The sequence below is a fragment of the Syzygium oleosum genome, unplaced genomic scaffold, assembly GCF_021117445.2.
Source record: "Syzygium oleosum isolate NSW1041296 unplaced genomic scaffold, Sole_v2.1 Sole_v2.21, whole genome shotgun sequence".
In the NCBI taxonomy this organism is placed as follows: Eukaryota; Viridiplantae; Streptophyta; class Magnoliopsida; order Myrtales; family Myrtaceae; genus Syzygium; species Syzygium oleosum.
In genome coordinates this window covers 325217-344947 of record NW_026607505.1, presented here as the reverse complement: position 1 = coordinate 344947, position 19731 = coordinate 325217, and the positions used below count along the sequence as shown (strand labels likewise).

At 38.3% G+C, this 19731-nt stretch overlaps 2 protein-coding genes across 3 annotated transcripts in view; both read left to right on the top strand.

Moving 5' to 3' along the window:
* LOC115677371 (calcium-transporting ATPase 8, plasma membrane-type-like) overlaps positions 1 to 19731 on the top strand; it is a 41811-nt gene that overhangs the window by 20157 nt on the left and 1923 nt on the right. For both annotated transcript variants that reach the window (XM_056321032.1, XM_056321033.1), the window contains exons 2-29: positions 6742 to 6953; positions 9432 to 9548; positions 9636 to 9675; positions 10204 to 10310; positions 10641 to 10772; positions 10939 to 11028; positions 11533 to 11602; positions 12019 to 12089; positions 12171 to 12254; positions 12345 to 12422; positions 12511 to 12582; positions 13296 to 13379; positions 13475 to 13557; positions 13652 to 13760; positions 13834 to 13889; positions 14114 to 14156; positions 14253 to 14336; positions 14563 to 14700; positions 14776 to 14841; positions 14939 to 15037; positions 16126 to 16236; positions 16771 to 16941; positions 17398 to 17457; positions 17883 to 18047; positions 18130 to 18246; positions 18717 to 18815; positions 19315 to 19452; positions 19573 to 19673. In XM_056321032.1, coding sequence (XP_056177007.1) covers positions 6801 to 6953; positions 9432 to 9548; positions 9636 to 9675; positions 10204 to 10310; positions 10641 to 10772; positions 10939 to 11028; positions 11533 to 11602; positions 12019 to 12089; positions 12171 to 12254; positions 12345 to 12422; positions 12511 to 12582; positions 13296 to 13379; positions 13475 to 13557; positions 13652 to 13760; positions 13834 to 13889; positions 14114 to 14156; positions 14253 to 14336; positions 14563 to 14700; positions 14776 to 14841; positions 14939 to 15037; positions 16126 to 16236; positions 16771 to 16941; positions 17398 to 17457; positions 17883 to 18047; positions 18130 to 18246; positions 18717 to 18815; positions 19315 to 19452; positions 19573 to 19673 — 2738 coding nt within the window. In that variant the 5' untranslated portion in view covers positions 6742 to 6800. The remainder of the gene's footprint in view (positions 1 to 6741; positions 6954 to 9431; positions 9549 to 9635; positions 9676 to 10203; positions 10311 to 10640; positions 10773 to 10938; positions 11029 to 11532; positions 11603 to 12018; positions 12090 to 12170; positions 12255 to 12344; positions 12423 to 12510; positions 12583 to 13295; positions 13380 to 13474; positions 13558 to 13651; positions 13761 to 13833; positions 13890 to 14113; positions 14157 to 14252; positions 14337 to 14562; positions 14701 to 14775; positions 14842 to 14938; positions 15038 to 16125; positions 16237 to 16770; positions 16942 to 17397; positions 17458 to 17882; positions 18048 to 18129; positions 18247 to 18716; positions 18816 to 19314; positions 19453 to 19572; positions 19674 to 19731) is intronic.
* LOC115677293 (aspartic proteinase CDR1-like) lies at positions 1334 to 2693 on the top strand. The gene is made up of 3 exons (XM_056321026.1): positions 1334 to 1708; positions 1872 to 2097; positions 2209 to 2693. The coding sequence occupies exons 1-3, from the start codon at positions 1334 to 1336 to the stop codon at positions 2691 to 2693; spliced, it is 1086 nt and encodes a 361-aa protein (XP_056177001.1).

Here is a 19731-nt window from a genome sequence, read left to right as displayed (position 1 = left end):
TAAACCGCTTCTCGATACTACAATCTGATGAGTGAACCATCACCTGTTTATCATGAAATTGGGATAAATGAAAGCATAAAGAGCTTTCGCTCCAAGTTGGTCAAAATCATTGGCACTGTCGGTTGATCACCTTCGCATATTTGTAGACTTACTTAATTTTTCATGTATCTGGTATGAAGAAATTGTAAAAATGAAAACCATAAACAGTTGCAAATATAAAGTAACCATCATATAATAAGATTTAACATGATGAGGATGATCCCAGGAAAATGCGGGAACAACACTTAAATATATGAAATGGGCATTATGAAAATGCACATATATGGGACGTATGTTGCACGTGTATTGCACATATATCTCCCTTTGATTGTATATATCTTGATTGAGATATTATCTTAGAATAGTTATCTAATGAAATCTATAAATAAGCTGATGTATTCTTGACTGAGGAAAGAAGGGTCGGTGTACCATGACCTTGGCGGAGTCGAGGTCAATTGGCAGCTCCGGATCAAACTTTCGGCCATGGCGCCAAACGAGCCTCTGTCTTGGCCGGCTCCTTCACGTTTCTCTCCAGATCAAGGTAATAAACTACTACTCTGCTAGTGCCATATTCAGGAATATGCTCTGCCATTTGACCTGCGGAGTATAGCGATGGACTTTGCAATATTTTGCTTGAATAGCCTTGATTCACTTGAGAGTGTAGAACCATCCTAAGAAGATGCATTTTATGTGGTTAGAGGTGTCGACCTCTTCTGATGAAAAATAAAGGTTCATAGAACTTCATGAATGAATAGGACCATTATTGTTGATTTCAATAAAAAAATGAACAAAACATTATTCATCCAATCAGGGTGAGATACAAGGGGCCGCACCTATTTATTAACAAGAAAAGCAAAAAACTACCATATATACCGAAAGCGAACACCACAGTAATTAAGGCAAAACCATCAAAAACGGTGGTAAGCCAACAAGCATGTCCGGGGGGCAACACCAAAATAATCGGTAAAAGTGGATGGGTAGTACCCAGCATCGGGTAACAGGCGTCACACCCACCCAGGCCAAAACACACGTAAGGCGCTGTAGCAACAAGTCAAAAGCACCACAAGAAATAAAAAGGACACTACCGAATAATAACGCAATGATCCCAAACGTAAGCCCAAATAAATACAAAGATTTATGGAAAAGAACCACCACCAGTCAAATAAAATACAAATCAGGATAAATATACAAAAAACGGCATAGTGGCTATACAATACCACAACAAACAACCATAACCCAAAACATAACCAAAAACTCATTCGGAGAAAATTAGATTATGCTAATGGCTACTACAATGACATCATCTTATTTCTTTTTCATTGTAAGCTGCATTATCATTATCATTTCGTCATACCCGGCTAGTGTCGCTTCGTCCAAGACCACCCTCGTTAAACCTCGGGGATTAGCCATCGAGCTCATCCACCATGATTCTATTCAATCTTCATATTATAATCCAAAGGTCACCATATCCGAACAGGCTGAACGTGCCATTAATGGTTCGCTTGCCCGCATCCACTCATTGAGCAAAATAAGCGCTACTCCAAATGATGACGACGTTCGTGCCACTCTCATTCCAACCGTTAGCCTACACGGTTTCGTTGGCAATATATCCATCAGTATGCCGCCAGTCCCGCAACTTGTGCTACTTGACACCGGAAGCGACCTCCTTTGATTTCGGTGTCTATTGCACTACTTGCTTCAAACAATCTCCTCCTCTTTTTGATCCTGCCAAATCGTCGACCTACTCCAATATTCGTTGCAATTCCCTTGCTTGTTTACAATCTGGTGGCGAGTGCGATCCTAATAATGAGTATTGCATTTACGTGAGGAAGTATATTGATAAATCCACCATAGCCGGTAACTTCACCTCTCAACAAGCGACCTTTGAGACATCTGATGAGGGCACGATAAAGGTGCCGATTGAGGTGCTCGGATGTGGCCACTCAAATAAATACGGTGTGGATGGGCAAGAAAGCGGGATATTAGGACTAGGCCTTGGGGATGGTTATTTGCCAAATCTGGTTAAACAATTAGGCTCCAAATTTTCCTACTGCTTCGGCAACATACACGACCCCTAGTATCAATAAAATCAACTCAGCTTGGGAACCGGGGCGATCATGGAAGGCGATTCTACGAGCCTGGAGACTTACGGGGGTTTCTACTATTTAGACCTCCAAGGTATTAGCGTCGGAGAGAAGAAGCTACAAATCGACCCCTTGGTATTCAAAAGAGGCCTGATGGGTCAAGGAGGAGTGATCATAGACTCGAGAACCACGTTCACGTTCCTAAAGGAAGAGGGGTACGTTTCGTTGCAAAATAAGGTCGAGAGCTTGATGGCTAGAAAGCTTAACAGGGTGAGTCATCCGGAGTTCTTGTGCTACTCAGGGAGCGTAGAGAGAGATTTGACGAGATTCCCGGTCGTCACCTTGCAATTCTGGCGCGGCACGCAACTCAGCTTAGACACCAACAGCATGTTTTTCCAGTTAGCGGCAGACGTCTTGTGCATGGCCATTAGTAAGTCATTACCCGATATGAGTGACTTATCCGTGATAGGAGTGCTGGCACAACAGTCCTATAATATAGGGTATGACATCAGAGGGGGCAACATTTTCTTCCAAAGGATCGACTGCAATGCTCTCCAATCACTTGTATGATCACATGTGATTCAAAATTCTCCACTGATACAGATACAGTATCGATGTATTTGGTATTTTCCTGAGTAAAAACAAGAGGGGATATGAATGACTTTTTTAGAGAACGATGAAATATGAATTCTCAGTCAATCTCTCTGGATCCAAGATGCCAATGCCAACTGAAGACTTGCGCTTCGAGGCTGAGCAACGTTTAACGTACAAATGAGAACGATGGATTTTGAATTCTTCTCTGCTTTGGTATCATTCGATCGCGTACAAAAAGCATTAAAAGCTAAGTTTCGATTAAGTCAATACCGTTGTTCTCAGTCTTTTTCCCCGCATTTCCAGTGGCTTCTTTACTCCTCTGGATCGCCTTCAGTCCGCCAGCAACCACCGCCTTCGCTGCTAGTCACTCGCCGTTTCCACAACCACTTTGGAAGCCTCCTCTGTTCTCTGCCTTGTCGTGCGGTTAGTTTGCTCCAAGTGCTCTCAAGTTCTCAACTTGTTCCTTTCTCATTCGCTGGCTCAAATTCTCAGCGTTTTTGTGCTTGATTTGTCTGCAATCATGACTTGGTCATGATCGATGCTCTTGACAGCACCTATTGCGCATACTCGTTCTCAATCTTGTTTGATGTTTAGTGTTCCTGCTCCAGCATTTATTTTTCACCTTGTGATGTTGTTTGCATTTGTGATTCTCTGAATTTGCTTGGATCGATGGCCTGGATTTGCCTTGGTTACCCCAATTTTAGTTCAGATTTATGTTTAACTGAGAGACTCTACAAAATTCCCAAGTTGCATCAATGAACGTCCCGAGTCTAGATTTGATTGAGTTTAATGTCTTCGCTGGCTTCATTTGTCTATTTCTATTGCATAAGCTGTAGTCGATTTCTGTTTGTCCTCATTAGAAGCAAATCCGGTAATTGCTCACTCCAAAGTTTATTTCCGAAGGTCTCAGTTCATTACATATTTTCAATGTTTATATGAGACGAGCTTGAATTTGCATATTGCTGAACTTGGCCGATAAACATATGAAAGAAATTGGATCCTTCCTGATCGGCGTTAAAGCTGGTATGCTTTGGATTTGGCCTAGAAGCATTTGTAGTTGATATGTTCTGCTGAGATTTGATGAGATTCTATGTTTGTATGTAAAAACCGGTTTGGTAGTGAGGAAAATAAGACTGAGATTTATGAACGAAATTCATTGATATGTTGGTTTTCCGGATTTTTTTGCCAAAAATGACTAGTCAACCGAAAACATTTTTCGATCGATGAAAATATTTATACATAAAATCAGGAAAGCGAATTTCTAATTCTAAAATGGTGAAAACACTATCCCGAATTGTTCTTCTCTTTCCCGAGTTGACTCGAAATCGACTCGTCTGTCTCTTCTCACAGCGGCAGGGACTCGTGCTCTGCCACCGCCTCCTTACGACTCCCACTTCTATCGCCACTGCCTCCGCCTCCGCCACCACTTCTATCTTTAGCTCCTTTGCTGCTCCTCTGTCTCAAATTACTGCTCTCATCGTTCTCCAATTCATTCTCTTCCTCCTCCATCGTTGGCCCCATGCTCTCCAACCGAGTAACGAGCGACTCCACCGTCGGCCTCGTACAGCTCCGATTCAAGCTCTACACGCCCTTACCTTCACCTTCATCACCCCCATCGTCTGACGACAAAACAACAACTGCATCTCTTTTCACCATCACCAAATGCCAGGATTCGACGTTCGCTGAAGACCTAGCTCACGACATCGACGCTCGGCGAGCTTCAATTATAGGATGTTGCACTGCTTCTCACTTTTTGGATAATGTTCATAGATGTGAATTGGAGAAGCTTGGAGACTTTCATTAGCTTCCATTAGGATTACGTCAATTTTAGAATTTAGAATCTAGATTAGGCTTCATAATGGACTTAGAATAGTTATTTTGAATAAAATTGACAATCTTTGTTTTTTGTTTAGGTTTAAGTAGATTAGTCTCTTTAGAAAGGATTGGGTTTGATTTTAGCTTATGGGGTTGCTGTCGAAGTCTATATGGTAAGGCCATATAATATTTTTTGCCCGACATCGTTTCCGGTTACTTTCTGCACTTTATTTCTTATTTACCTTTCATCACTGCCTTTGATATGCTTGTTTTGATTCCTTTATGTGAATTCCTTCATTTCACCTAGTTGGATGGTCATGAGTCATGACCCATCTTAGGATCATTAAAAAAAAAAAACATCACATGGACACTTAGTGAACGAGAACTTTAGAACTCATAATTGTATAAATGACCACGTATAGGTACCGAAATGACATTATTTGGTAATTTTCCCGAATTCCTTCATTTCACCTAGTTGGATGGTCATGGCCCACCTTAGGATCATTAAAAAAAACATCACATGGACACTTAGTGAACGAGAACTTTAGAACTCATAATTGTATAAATGACCACGTATAGGTACCAAAATGACATTATTTGGATAAACTAGTGTTATCAAGTCCTCGTACTTAGATCTCTGGTTACGTAGGAATGAAATATACTTTCGTATCTCACTTGACTCCTAGCCGGCCCCAATATGCTAGTGGTGACTCATTAACATGATGAAATTTTCTTGAGTTAATCAATTGAAATGAATATTCCTAAACGTTGCGCGAGATAAGGGATTGGGAGAACCCGTGCCGATTGAGGACCTTTGGTCCCCAACTCGACATTACCTCTAAACCTGTCTGTCTCTAGTCCTGTTGGGAGGGTCACAACAATACGTTAAAGTGGTTAGTTTAGTGAAAAGGGATTACTTGTCTTTTACAAGGTCACGAGTTTGCTTCATGCCGTGAGCCAACCTTTGAACAACTCATACTATGTTGTCTATTTGCGATATACCTTGTATGCAGAAATGTCTCGATTGTAGCATTTTGACGACGCTCGAATGACAAGCTTGCCGATCTCATACCTTCAAATTGCAAGTGATGCAGAGTCGTTATGCCTCAAATAGAATATTCCATAGAAAATGTGGAACCTTCATGGTAAATTGTTGGTTAAAAAATAATCAACAACCTTTTTCCCAAGTGCCTCGTTGGCATCAATACTTTTATGAAATCACCAACCTTTTTTCATAGTTTATAAATCATCAATTTTCGTACTAACTTTCCACATTTTATATTCATAATCTACTAAGGTTTTGAATTTACTAACTCCTATATGCAATTACGAACCAAAATTAAATTGACTTACCAACTTTTGTCGGATTGAGTTATAAATTAGTTTATGAGTTACTTACAAACAATTAATTGGTTTCAAGTATACTACCTTTTTGAGTGAATTATCAACTTTTGTGTGCTTTTGATATATCAACCTCTTAATGCATCAACTCTTTTAGAGTTTACCAACCTTAATTAGCATGAATCACCATCTTTTCCATTAAACTGCCAACAAATATTGGGTTACCAAATCTGGCTAATTTACTCTCTTTTTTCTTGTTGCCAACTTTTCTTGTCGTTTACAAACTTTTATTTTTCTATTTTAACAACACCTGAAATTTACCAACTCTTTTTAAATATTACCAAAATTAGAGTGAAGGGACTAAATTGAACGAATACCGAAAGTTCTAGAATCATATTGAACAAATTAAAAGTTTATGGACCATATTGAATAAATTAAAAGTTCATGAATCATATTATATATTGGGTCAAAGTTCAAAGACCATTCATGTCATTATTCCTTTCTTTATAGCATCATCTTTATCCTTTTCTTTCTGGCCACGTAATATTTTATCCTCTGAAAGGGAAAAGAACCCCCACAGCAAATAAAACGTAGAAGATTCTTTTCAATTTTCCTCACGAGTAAACTTTAAGTCAATAAAAAAAATTACATAACCAAGTCATCCAACCTACATGAACATAAGTCGACAAAGTTTCATAAACTTGTTTTTTCCCATTCCTTCTTGGAAATGCATGTTTAATCACAATAAAAGAACACCTAAATTAGTGACCAATCCAGCTGTTTTAGACACTTTACTTGCAGAGTTTTTGTTCTCCTGAGTGTGCTTGAGTGAGACTGAAGAGTGTTTTTCTTGGTGGGCGATTTGCAGAGAAGAAGGGACTCGAGTGGGTGGACCGCTGGTGTCGTTCCTCCTGTGACGGTGGTGGAATGGATGAGCCGCCCAGAATTTCGTCGCCCTACCAGCGCCGGCATGATTTGGAGGCTGGAGGTGGAAGCTCCGAGGAGGATGAGTCCTCCGGTGGTCCTTTTGACATGACCAGCACTAAACACGTCCCCATCCGTCGTCTCAGGCAATGGAGGGTAAATCTTTGCATATTTTTCGGCTACAGTTGATTGGTTGCCACTTGTCCCGTTTGCCATATCATCTCTCCCTACCTGTCTGTCTCCCTTTCGTGAGTAATACCTGCGCCCATTCATTAAATATATATGTATAAATTTCAGACGGAAAAAAGTACCCAAAAAAAAAAATCATAAACCTATTTCATTAATACCAATTTTGTTCGAAACATTTCAATTGGACCAATTTAGTCTTTAAAACTTTTTGCATTTTGCCAATTGAGTTCATACGGTCAATTCCGTGGACAATTTTTTAAATAAAATTTGAAATTTGAAATATTTTTTTTTCTTTTTTTCTTTCTTTTTGTGTTCCATTCATTTTGGCCGCCAAATCTGGATGAGGGCTGCAATCCTCGCCAGCGTCCAAAATGAACGGGAAAAAAAACAAAAAAACAAAAAAAAATAATTAAAAAAAGAAAAGAATTTTTTTTATTAAACTATTATTAAAAAAATATCCATGTCAGCACAGGCTGTGCCATGTAGGATGGTTGGCGTCCACGTCAATAATTTCCGGCCAAACTTGGCCGGATGTACTCAATTGGCAAGATGTGAAAATGTTGAAGACTAAATTAATCAAATTGAAAAGTTTTATAACTGAATTGGTACCCATATAATAGGTTTATGATCTTTTCGTTACTTTCCCAAATTTCAGACTTATGCTCAACTCACGCACACAAAAAAGGAAAGAGTGATTTGGGATTTTGTGGTTTGCGGACCGTGAGTAGATGAAAAAGGCAGTTTAATTTTTTTGTTTTTTGGTGTCTAAGGCAGTTTAACATTTGAGATGTCCTAAAACTTCCTAGTCGCTCAAGACCGAGATCGGACTAAGTATTGAATTTGATTCTACGCATTGTCCACTCCTTATCGATGCAAAGTTGTAGAGGTGTTTAAAAAGTAACGGGAAAGACATGCTCGAGTATAGATGACTCGGCCCGTGTGACGTGCTTGGTGGTGAGGAGAATATCAAGATGCTCGACTATTCAAGCTTGACAAAGAGCATGACTGACTTGTGCTTCCAATATGTAAAATAAGGTCACATGGCAAATTAATGTTCAATTAGGATGTTTTGCAGTGCAGGGAGGCAAAGAATGAACCAATGAGTGTGTCTAGGAAGATGTATGTCATTTTAAGGAAAAACGTTTCTGTGCTATTGGACAAGTTGCAGGAACAGATTGGAAACTTTGATGGGAGAGTTTCCTCAAATAAAGGAAACATTGTTATTCTTGAAGCTCCGCATGATCAATGATGATGAGGATAAATTAGGTGAATCTAATCATTTAATGCTGGACCGTTCGAGGTCTAGTTTCCTCCATTTGGTGAAAATATTTTGTTGCGGTGGTCTATAACACAAATCAAGGCCCTGTTGGACATAGCAAGATCATAGCTACTCCATGATATATTCCCGAAGTTGGTTTATGATATTGTTATGAGTATTAGAGGTCTATTGCAATTTAGTCTGTTTGACTTCCTTATTTGTAAACTTGGAGAAAGATTCAGGATTAAGATTAGAAGAGTCCGTGGAACATGATTAGTGATCGACAGGACTTTAAGATGGCAATTACTCCAGGATATTTCCCCCAAGGTTGATTATAATATTCTTATCAGCACTAGAGGTCCAATGAGAGTTACTCTGTTTGACTTTCTTATTTCTCTACTTGGAGCTAGATTTTAGAGTTAGATTCTTGACCAGAAGAGTCTGTGAAATATGTTTGGATTCTCCTTATTAAGATGCTCAGGAAAGTGACTTGGTTTCTAGAAATTATGTGCATGTGAGTTGTGCGATGCCGGGCCTATTTGCTTGCGCTTATCAACAACTTCTGATGTCTATTTATGAATTTTCCTGCAGAATTTGAGAATAAAAAGAAACAATTCAAGTTTCAAACTATGGAAATATTATATGAAATTATGCATGATCACATTTGAATATTTTGGAAAGTTTCAAGTATTACATTCTAAATGAAAGGTAGAGACTGAGTTGTGTAAATTTTTACAAAAGTAAAAGTCAGTCCAGATACCTCAAAAGTCAAACTTAGAAGCTCTTATGTTACAAGGGATTTCTTCTTCATGAGTTGCTGTTTATAACCACTTTTTTTTTTCTCTTTTTGGTTTGTAAGTTGTAGTATCCAAATTGAGTTTCCAATTGATATATGATGTCCTCTTCCACATCTTATACTTGAAAAAGGGGTACCATTAAAAGTTGTGGCTCATATATCACAGATCTCCATTAAACTTATATTGCCACATTACCGTTCTGATTTACAAGCTTTTCATACTTTATTTCCTTTCCCAAGGATATCTCTCTATATTATTTTGGACAAACTATGATTTTTTGAATCATGAAATAGAAGTCGGATGATCTTAAATTGCTTATATGGTTGATAAAATATGTTGTTTGTAGTGAATTCTTTTAATCCTTACTTACCTAATAATGTATTTTTGTAGCAAGCTTCGCTTGTGTTGAACCCCTCTCGTCGATTTAGATACACCCTTGACTTGAAGAAGGAAGAACAGAAGAAGATAATATTGCAGAGAATTAAAACTCATGCTCAAGCTATACGCGTAAGTAAATTATATCAGAGTTTTAATCTTTTGGCGCGACTTCTTATATGTTCCTATCACATCTAACTGAGCTTTTCATTGCATCAGGCTGCACAGCTTTTCCAAGCATCTGGTCGAGAAGCTAATGGTGCTTAATTCCCCTTCTTGTGCTTAATTGATACTAGGGGCAAGCTTTGATACATTCAGGGTGTCTTTTCTCTTTGCTGACCTAAATATGTTTTTGAACTGGTACCATGCTCGTGCTAGCATGCCAAAATGGGGAGTAAAATAATCCATTACTAATTCGCGGGAGTAATTTCATATTGCAGCTCTCCTACAATTTAGCCATAAATAGGATATTGATATTTCCGTCCCTTGCAGCAGTTTCTAGCTCCTCCACTGTTTCCTTTCAGTATTGCTGGTGTGCTAGTTTGTTAACGTTTATTTCTTTTGTATAAATTTCTCTTCTCATAACCTATTGATTGCCTCATGTCTTAATGCGTTCTTTCATTGTCGAAAAATTTATATGTTCTATGTTCCTGAGTTGTACCATGTCTTTGTGAAATTTTGGCATGATAATGTTCATGTGCATGTAGTTTGTTCTGTGGTTTGACATAATCACACAATGCAGTGCGCAAATCCTAAATAAATTCTTTTTTTCCTTTTGGTTTTTCAGGAGTATCAAAAACGCCCATTCCAAGTGGTGATTTTGGGATCCGTCAAGAGAAACTTGCTGTGATGACCAGAGACCATGATGTTTCTACTCTGGGGGAGTATGGAGGGGTAATTTTGCCAAAATAGCATGCTTCTTGCTTTCTATAAAAAAAAATGTGGCATCTTGCCTTGGAATTTTAAGTTATATGAGTTGCATCCCAACAATTGCTATATGTTGTTCTATCTCCTTTCTATTGAGAAAAATGTGGCTTTTTCCGAGAACTGATGTATTTTGCAGCGCTGCAGCAAGGTTGGTGCTAGAAAATCAACAAATAACTTGTCTCCACTGTTCTACTCAGAATTGTTAAAATTGTTCGAATTTCTAAAAAGAGTAGGAAAAAAAATGATTTGGGAGATCTTTTTATTTTCTGGGATTTCATCTTGCAATTTAATGATTAGGTTAAAGGACTAGCGGAGTCGTTGAAGACAGATTTGGATAAGGGTATTCATGGAGATGATGCTGATTTATTGGCTCGAAAGAACACATATGGATCAAATACATATCCTCGGAAAAAAGGAAGGAGTTTTTGGGTACTCTCTTTGACATGTACCCTTATTCATTTTGTCTTCTCTTTCTTTTTTTCGGTTTGAACACATAGGTTTTGTTTGTTGATTAAGAGTGTAGACTAGCTGTTTTTTTCATCTAGTTGTCACTATTCTCATCAGTACTTCATCTTTTGTCCCTTGTACCATGTAGATGTTCCTCTGGGAAGCCTGGCAAAATCTTACTTTGATCATACTGATAATAGCTGCAGTGGCTTCTTTGGTACTTGGAATAAAGACGGAGGTGAGACTGGCCTGCTCACATATGAGTGATGGTGACGCAATATTTTGATTTTTCTTAGTTTCTTTCTAGTTGCTTTATCTTGATTGCTATTTTCATATGTTCTCATTCCTTGCCCAAACTGACAGCGAACGATAACTAACATCAAAAGAAGGATATGATTGCTTTGCTGAAAGATTTTGAAGAACGTTGCTTAGTGCATATACTGGTCTTTACACAGATTACTTTCCTGTGTATCCCAGCACAAAGATGCATTGGCGCAGGGACAAAATAAGTTCCTATCGAGATGTACCACTTGTCACTTTTAGATCTAACAATTTAATTTCTATTTGTCAAAACAAGTGAACACATGTATCTCTTATCAGAAAAGCGGTGCTTATGCCTTATCTGTCATGTGATTTCCTTCTTCTTTTTATGCACGTGGTTTTTTTTGCAAGATATCATGAGTCTTCAATCACTTTTTTTTTTAAAGATTGATTATGTAATCTATTCTGTGTGCTTATTTAGGGCATTAAGGAAGGATGGTACAATGGTGGAAGCATTACTTTTGCTGTTCTTCTCGTCATTGTAGTCACAGGTAGGATTCAGTTTGATTACAAGACTCTTTTGCATCGGAATTTTGTTAACACATGCTTTAGTACTTATTTACTCTGCCAATTTTAGCTATTCCATCATGGTGACGCAGGCAATGTTTTTGTTCATTGATCAGATGATACTTGTATACTCAGGAGCATGTCATCATGCTGTATATTTCCTTCTGATTGATCAGATCATGACTGATATGCTCAGAAAATATGTTGTGCTGCCGCATGTTTTAGTTTCTTCTGATAAGATTGCAGAATAATTCTATAAGAGAAAGCAATCAATGTGTTGATCTGCAGTCTATAACTCAATTTTTCCACTATGGATGCTGTTGACTGCTATGAGATGCAATAACTTTGGAATTGTTCATCATAAGTAGTCTATTAATTGGGGTTGGATTCTCGTCTGCAGCAATAAGTGATTACAGACAGTCCCTGCGGTTTCAAAATTTAAATGAGGAGAAAAGAAAAATACACTTAGAGGTGGGTACTTTTTGTGAGATGTATGTCTTACATTCTTTACTTTCCTGTATGGATATGCATGAAGGTGTTGCATGTTTATAGGTTGTCAGAGGTGGCAGAAGAGTGGAAGTTTCAATATATGATGTCGTTGTTGGTGATGTTGTGCCCCTTAATATTGGTGATCAGGTAAGTAACGTAAACCAGTTCTGGATTTGGTACCCTGCCCTTGTAAACACTGGATATGTTCTTATACGTGATGTTTATTTTTCTCTCCAGGTCCCCGCAGATGGAGTCTTGATTTCTGGTCATTCCCTGGCGATTGATGAATCTAGCATGACTGGAGAGAGCAAAATTGTAATGTGTCGTGGAGATTATGCTCTCACTAGGAAATCAATCTATTAACAAGCTGGTCTTTCTTATTTCATTTTAACGCTTTGATCAGGTTCACAAGGATGTAAGGGATCCCTTTCTAATGTCTGGCTGCAAAGTTGCAGATGGCCATGGCACTATGCTTGTAAGATTTTTTCCATTCTTCTACTTTGCTTCCCACAGCATACTTCTCAATGCTCTTAGCATCACAGAGAAGATCCATACTTCATGAGATAGCCAATTTTTTTTAAACACATTGCTACTCTACTTCGTTCTTCGCTAAATGTGGGTTGGAAAATTGATAGGCAAGAGTTCTTGAGCTAATTTGGTAATGGAGCATGACTCTTTTAATTTCAACTCTGTTTTGAAATAGGGGGTGGACTCTTCAAAATGATGGAATACTAGTTCTTAAATAAGCAAATCCCTATTTGTTTGTAATCTTTTAGTTACTTGAAGGAAAAGAGAGGTGGAAATGTTGATGTGGAAAGAAGGCTCACTTTAGTGATGAAAGAAAATATTTTAAGAAAGTACTGGAATATTTAGAAAGACATGGTATGTTCTCTTCTTGAAGCCACATTAGGAGGAGGGGGGTCAAATTTTAACTGAATGAATGGCTCCGTCCCTTAGAACATGCACTTATACCCTTCTTTCTGCCTGTCATGACTATCTGCATGTCTCTCAATGGATTTCAAGCCGCAGTGTTCTGTATATGCTTTTGTCTCTGATTTCAGAATGTGAGTTTGTCAATATCGCTGCTGCCTGAGATGGGGGTTACACTGTTCCAAGTCCGTCTTTATCACAAATTAAGGCTTGATTCCAGCTGTCTTCTGCCTCACATTTCTAACTTTTGCCTCTCAGGTGACGAGTGTTGGGATTAATACTGAGTGGGGTTTGCTCATGGCTAGTATTTCGGAAGATACTGGGGAAGAGACACCCCTGCAGGTTAGTTTCTTTAAATTCGTTTTGTCATTTCCATTTTATTTTTTTGATAGATATGGATTTTGCTAGTCATACTGATTTCTTCTTTCTTATATTAGGTTCGCTTGAATGGGGTTGCTACTTTCATTGGTGTCGTTGGACTGTCTGTAGCTGTTGCTGTTTTGGTTATTCTTTTGGCAAGGTAACTACTGTTGTTAAAAAAAAACTGCAATTGCAGTTGATTAATTCCACAAATTGAAACCGTAATAGATCTTACAAACTCAAGCTTCGTGCAGATTTTTTACTGGCCATACGAAAAATCCAGATGGCACCGTTCAGTTTAAGGCTGGGAAAACTAGTGTTAGCGATGCTGTAGATGGAGCGGTCATAATAATCACTGTAGCAGTAAGTATTTCTGATGGAATAGTTTTTGCAAATTAATATCAGTTAGATCTTCAATAACTTTTAAACCTTCCAGGTTACCATTGTGGTAGTTGCAGTACCTGAAGGGCTTCCTTTAGCTGTTACACTGACGTAAGTTTGTCCCCTGAAATGAACAGACTTCTCAATACAACATTGACATTGGTGCTGACCTTTCCATCTTACTGTTGCTTTTCATCGCATTGAATTTTGTAGAACTTGATTTAGCTGGATAGTATATCATTTCCATAATCATCTGTGTGGTCTTTGAATGGATTTATGTGAAAAATTACAATCTTCGTTTGTCTCTCATATTTTACCTTTGATGCAATGAACAGACTTGCTTACTCAATGAGAAAAATGATGGCGGACAAAGCTTTGGTATGGAGATGATTTTCTCCTCCTTATGGCGACCTTCATTTGAATGTTTTATGGCAGTAAAAGGGAAGTCCTAATCACCTATAGTAAAAATTTCAGGTGCGAAGGCTTTCTGCATGCGAGACTATGGGCTCTGCCACAACTATCTGTAGTGATAAAACTGGAACCTTGACTTTAAATCAGGTGCTTTTGCTGATCTAACCATGGTGTCAAGGACTCCTAAATTGCCGTTTATCTGAGTGCAAGTAGATTCGAACTATTTAAGAGCTGTACAGCTGTTGTAGCAGTGAAACACGCTTGCGCACAGATATTATACGATGGTGTTATGAATGACCCTATAGGAGTAATGATTTTGGAAAGAACCTTTGAGATCCTCAATAACATGAAGAATATGTCCATTTTGTGACAGATGACTGTGGTCGAGGCTTATGCCTGTGGAAGAAAAGTCGATCCTCCAGACAGCAACTCACAGTTATCGACTTCTCTGATTTCTCTATTGATTGAAGGCATTGCACAGAATTCAAATGGCAGTGTTTATGTGCCTGAGGTGAGGTTGCAGCATCAGTAATGGCTGTTCAATAGCGGTGACCAATAATAACTTCCTGTGTTTGAACTTCTTTAGACTGGGGGAGATGTAGAGGTATTCGGTTCACCAACTGAAAAGGCCATTTTACAGTGGGGAATCAAGGTTCATGCTTAAGTTTTCTATCGCTTTCCTATCTTTAGTTCATATCTTTGATTTAGGTGCAATATCATGTTAAACTAATCATGATGCCTCACTGCAGCTGGGGATGAATTTTGAAGCTACTAGGTCAAGATCCTCTATAATTCATGTTTTCCCTTTCAATTCTGAGAAAAAACGAGGCGGAGTTGCTGTAAAGCTGGTATACTTTTCAGTTTTTCGCTTCAGTGATCATGAGTGCGCTGCTGAAGAGGACGTTTGCTTCAATAAACATAAATATGTACATGCACACACTAGCTTATTGTTATTGTATTGGCTTGTGAATCTTGTCATGCAGATTGGCCAGAATAAAAAGATCTAGTCATGCAGACAGTATCGGTGTCATTGGAACAACTTTTGAGTTTGTACCGAGTTGATATAACAGTAACTGATGTTTTGGGAAAATTGCTTGTGTACGTGAAAATAACTCATAGACAGTGAGCAGATTGTTGTGTTTGCCCTTGAACAGCTTTACTTTTACGGCAGTATTAGTGCGGAGCTCTTCTCTGTGCGTACCATCTAGAGTAGGTCTGAAGGACAATGAAGTTAAGACTTCCAAGGCACTGTAAAACTTCGAATCACAATTTCACTTAGGGATGGCCCAGTTGGGGGTGTCTGAAGGACTGTATTGAAGTTGAATCTGGATTAGTAAGTTCTAGAAACTTTAAAGTACTTATCATTTTAAAGTAAATAACTATAGGTCTCCGAGCTTAAATTTCCAAAGATTATATCTCAAGTCTATATTTATAGCTATACTAGACTAAATAGAACAAAATTAAATGATAGAGTCGACAAGATTGGATACTAAGATCATCTGATTTTGTCACGTAGGATGCAAATCCCCTTAAGATGCCAACATGATAAGATCTGGATATTGGTCTTTAAGTTTAATATCGAACAGTAGATGGATCCTAGTATCAGATTTGAGATTTTACTTGCCATTACTATGGGGCAAAGCCATGCACTTTCTATATGATAGTTGTGTAAAGTCCATCAACCGTTGGGTTCATGAATCGTTTGTTTCTTTTTCTTAACTAACTCTTTGGTGGTCTAAAGATAAGAAGAATTTGCTGTTTTACTGGAATTAACTTTTGGTCTTGGGTAGTACTTGATTATGATGCATACCCAAATTGTGCACATTCATTGGGTTGAGTTGTGACAGTGTCAAATGTCCTGCAGATTTATGCTACGATTGTATGGTGATGCAATGTAAACCATTATTGATGATTGTTTCTTATCTTTCATGCACAGCCAGACTCAGAAGTTCGCATACACTGGAAAGGAGCTGCTGAAATAGTTTTGGCTTCTTGTACAAAGTACATGGATGCAAATGATCAAGTGGCAGCAATGGGTGAAGATAAGGTTTGAAAAATAAATGACGATTGTTATCTCTAGCAATTCAATGGCTGCCATGGTTTTTCTTGCCAGCATCTTTCACAGTACTATTGTAGTTTGCGATACTTTTTGACGAAATTTCATTTTTATTGCTGCAATGTTCTTTCTGTGATGGCATAGCACACACTCCGGTATTGCACTTATGTTCTTCGTGATACTATGCCTTGACATGTTCCCCATCTTATTTTGACCATTTAGTTTTGGAAGTTTGGTCATTACATTCCATGGGAGGCAGATCTCGAGGCCTCCGAACTACTCTTTCCAACACAACCATTCTTGAATACCTTGGTTTGCATGTATATTTTATGTTGGTACTTTTATATTCATGCTTATGCTTTTATTTATTGTTGAAGTTCTTAAATCTTCTAAGACAGAGATTAGGCTTTTTCATAGTCTTAGGTGGTATGGTGGTAAATTGTTTTCTTCATGTTTTCTTGCCTGTCACTAGTCATTGATAGTACAGATGGAAGATCTATAAATGAGTTTTTTCTTGTTTTGCAGAAGATGTACTTCAGAAAGACTATTGAAGATATGGCTGCTGGTAGTCTACGCTGTGTTGCCATTGCATATAGACCCTATGACGTAAAAGACGTTCCTCTAGATGAAGAACAGTTAACCAAATGGGCATTACTGGAGGAGGAGCTTATTTTACTGGCTATCGTAGGCATGAAGGTATAATTCTTGTCAAGCAGTGCACATAATATTAAGTAAAAAGGACATTGATTTTTATTTGTTCTTATTTCTGGTCATGAAAGGTCCCCAGCCAGATAATGTGACTTGAGAAATGTTTTAAATTGTTGGAGGTTTTCTGACATTCCGAAAAATCTTCTGCTTTGCACGCTCCAGTGCTTTTCCATGACTTTGAAGAGTTCTTATCGTGGACCTAAGGAGAAGTTTAATGTTTGTGTTATTTCATTGACACCGCCTTGTTGATCCAATTTTTTTAAATGATATTCTTTTGGATCCCATAGAACTCTGTCTTGGTACAAGTGGCTGGCAGGTGAAGACAGAAAATATTTTGTTAAATTTGGCCGGATGCATTGATAATCATTTGCTATACTCACTCTTGATATGAGTGCAGTTTAATCGTAGGAAAGACAAATTCTCTTACATATTAATACCGTGCAGGATCCTTGTCGTCCTGGAGTGAAAGCTGCAGTGAAACTATGCCAAAATGCTGGAGTTAAGGTACGTTTGTATTTTTCATTATTAGTTTAGATTAATTATTTGGGGATATGATCCTCCCTCCCCTCTGCTTCTTTTTTTTTATTATTATTTCTGTAACTCAATCATCATTTACATCTTTTTAGTTGGTAATATTGGATGTTTATGATGGTTCGATGCTCTTCATTGGAAAATGGATTCAGCATAATTTATCCTTGTATAATGAGGTTATCAAGAAGGCTAAAATGTTGAATTCAGTTTATCGATCACGATTGCAAAGTACATTGTCATTTAGTCATTTCAGTGTAGGGTGCTTCGAACATTTCTTTCTTAGGATGCTAATTATTGATGCTGGATTTCGAATAGTAATCTTCTGCAGCCTGACAGATTGAGGATAGGTACTTATCTAGATGTGACCTCAGCATGCAATGCATCTTATTTGGCGATAGGTACGAATGATTACTGGTGACAATCTCCAAACTGCCAAAGCAATTGCTTTGGAATGCGGGATACTAGATCCAGAAGCAGATGCTACTGCGCCAAACCTTATTGAAGGAAAAGCTTTTCGTTCCTTAACTGATCCGCAAAGAGAAGCAGCTGCCGAGAAGCTATCGGTATGGCATTGCTTCTCTTTTGTGTAATCAATCATGTCTTCTATTTGAAGGTAGGCTAATAATTTTTCTGTTTTTGCACCAGGTTATGGGAAGATCATCTCCTAATGACAAGCTTCTGCTTGTTCAAACATTGAGAAAGCGAGGACACGTTGTAGCTGTAACTGGGGATGGCACTAATGATGCTCCTGCTCTACACGAGGTTGACACCATTTTTCTGGGGCTTCCTTTGATGTCCTACTGATGTTATCACCTTTTTCATTGATTCAGGACATTTGTCATTCTAGCAACGCAAAGATTCAGCAGATACAACAGTCCAAGATGCCTTGAAATCTTATTACATAACTGGTTTATAGTCTTCAAGTCCCTAGATGTCTCATAGTATCTTGCTGTGCAGTCTGTTGGTAAATTTGGTTGTAGTCTTGAAGTCACTCCGAGTCTGGAGTTGGCTTGTTCTTGAATCTATTATAAGGTTGATAGATTGCAAGTTGTTGAAAAATGCAGGATCTTAGTTTGGCATGCTTTTAGAAATACGACTGTTGTCATGAATGGCTTGTGACCATTCATTTCTTTGGTCCACATATACCAGTGCACTTATGTTGTGCCTTGACTTTGAACTCTTTTCATCTAATAATTTTGTTGCTTGGATGTCTTTTTGATCTTGGAGTTCAGGCAGATATTGGCCTTGCAATGGGTATTCAAGGGACAGAAGTTGCGAAAGAGAGATCGGACATTATAATTTTGGATGATAATTTTGGTTCTGTTGTTAAGGTTGGTAAATGGACGATGGTCTTCCATGGTATTCTGCCTTAATTTAATTGAAAGAGGAATTCTGCATGTCTACGACAGAGTTTGTTATTTGATTGAACTTTTCTTAAGAGAGGTGTCAACTGATGGCAGTTAGTTATAGTAGAGCTTGTGTACATTATTTACCTAGAGAGTTTTCTCTCTGGAAAGATTTGTATAATTGGACTGGATTTAGATTGGTATTGGGCAACTTTACTTGACTTGGGTACCTAGTCTAGATTCCTCAAACGAGTCACTACTAAAATTTCTCCTGCACATTTGGAAATTTTTTTGATATGTAAAACTACAATGGAATTGGGTCCTCGCAAATTTTTTCTTACTTAATGCTTAGTTGAATATTTGATTCCGCATTGTCAACTTAATGATTTTGACTATTGTGGTTTTTGATTTTGAATCTGGGGTTGATTAATCCTTAAAAAGTGCAGTGATGGTTGACAGACCTCAAATTACCTGTGGAATGTAGGTCGTCAGGTGGGGAAGATCTGTGTATGCAAATATTCAAAAATTTATCCAGTTTCAGCTAACAGTAAACGTTGCAGCTCTCATCATAAACGTTGTTGCTGCTGTTTCCTCTGGTGATGTTCCACTGAATGCAGTGCAGGTACTCTCTCTCTCTCCCTCTCTTTCTCTCTCTCGCTCCCTCCCTCCCTCCCTTGCTGCGGTCCAGACCTCCACATGATATTTGCTTTCTCTAGTTCTGAATTTTTCTCTTTGCTTGCAGCTACTCTGGGTTAATCTTATCATGGACACCCTTGGAGCATTAGCACTGGCTACTGAGCCTCCAACTGACCACCTTATGCATAGGTCTCCAGTCGGTAGGAGGTAAGAGGGAGTGATTGTTATTGGGTGCAATATATTTCAAGGATTTTGGTACCAAGCT

Excerpts from the sequence above, each read along its gene's own strand:
- LOC115677293 (XM_056321026.1), top strand. The coding sequence starts at position 1,334 with ATGACATCATCTTATTTCTTTTTCATTGTAAGCTGCATTATCATTATC. Across the intron at positions 1,709-1,871 it reads ACACCGGAAGCGACCTCCTT|TATATTGATAAATCCACCAT; the intron begins TGATTTCGGTGT and ends TACGTGAGGAAG. Across the intron at positions 2,098-2,208 it reads CAAATTTTCCTACTGCTTCG|ACCTCCAAGGTATTAGCGTC; the intron begins GCAACATACACG and ends TCTACTATTTAG.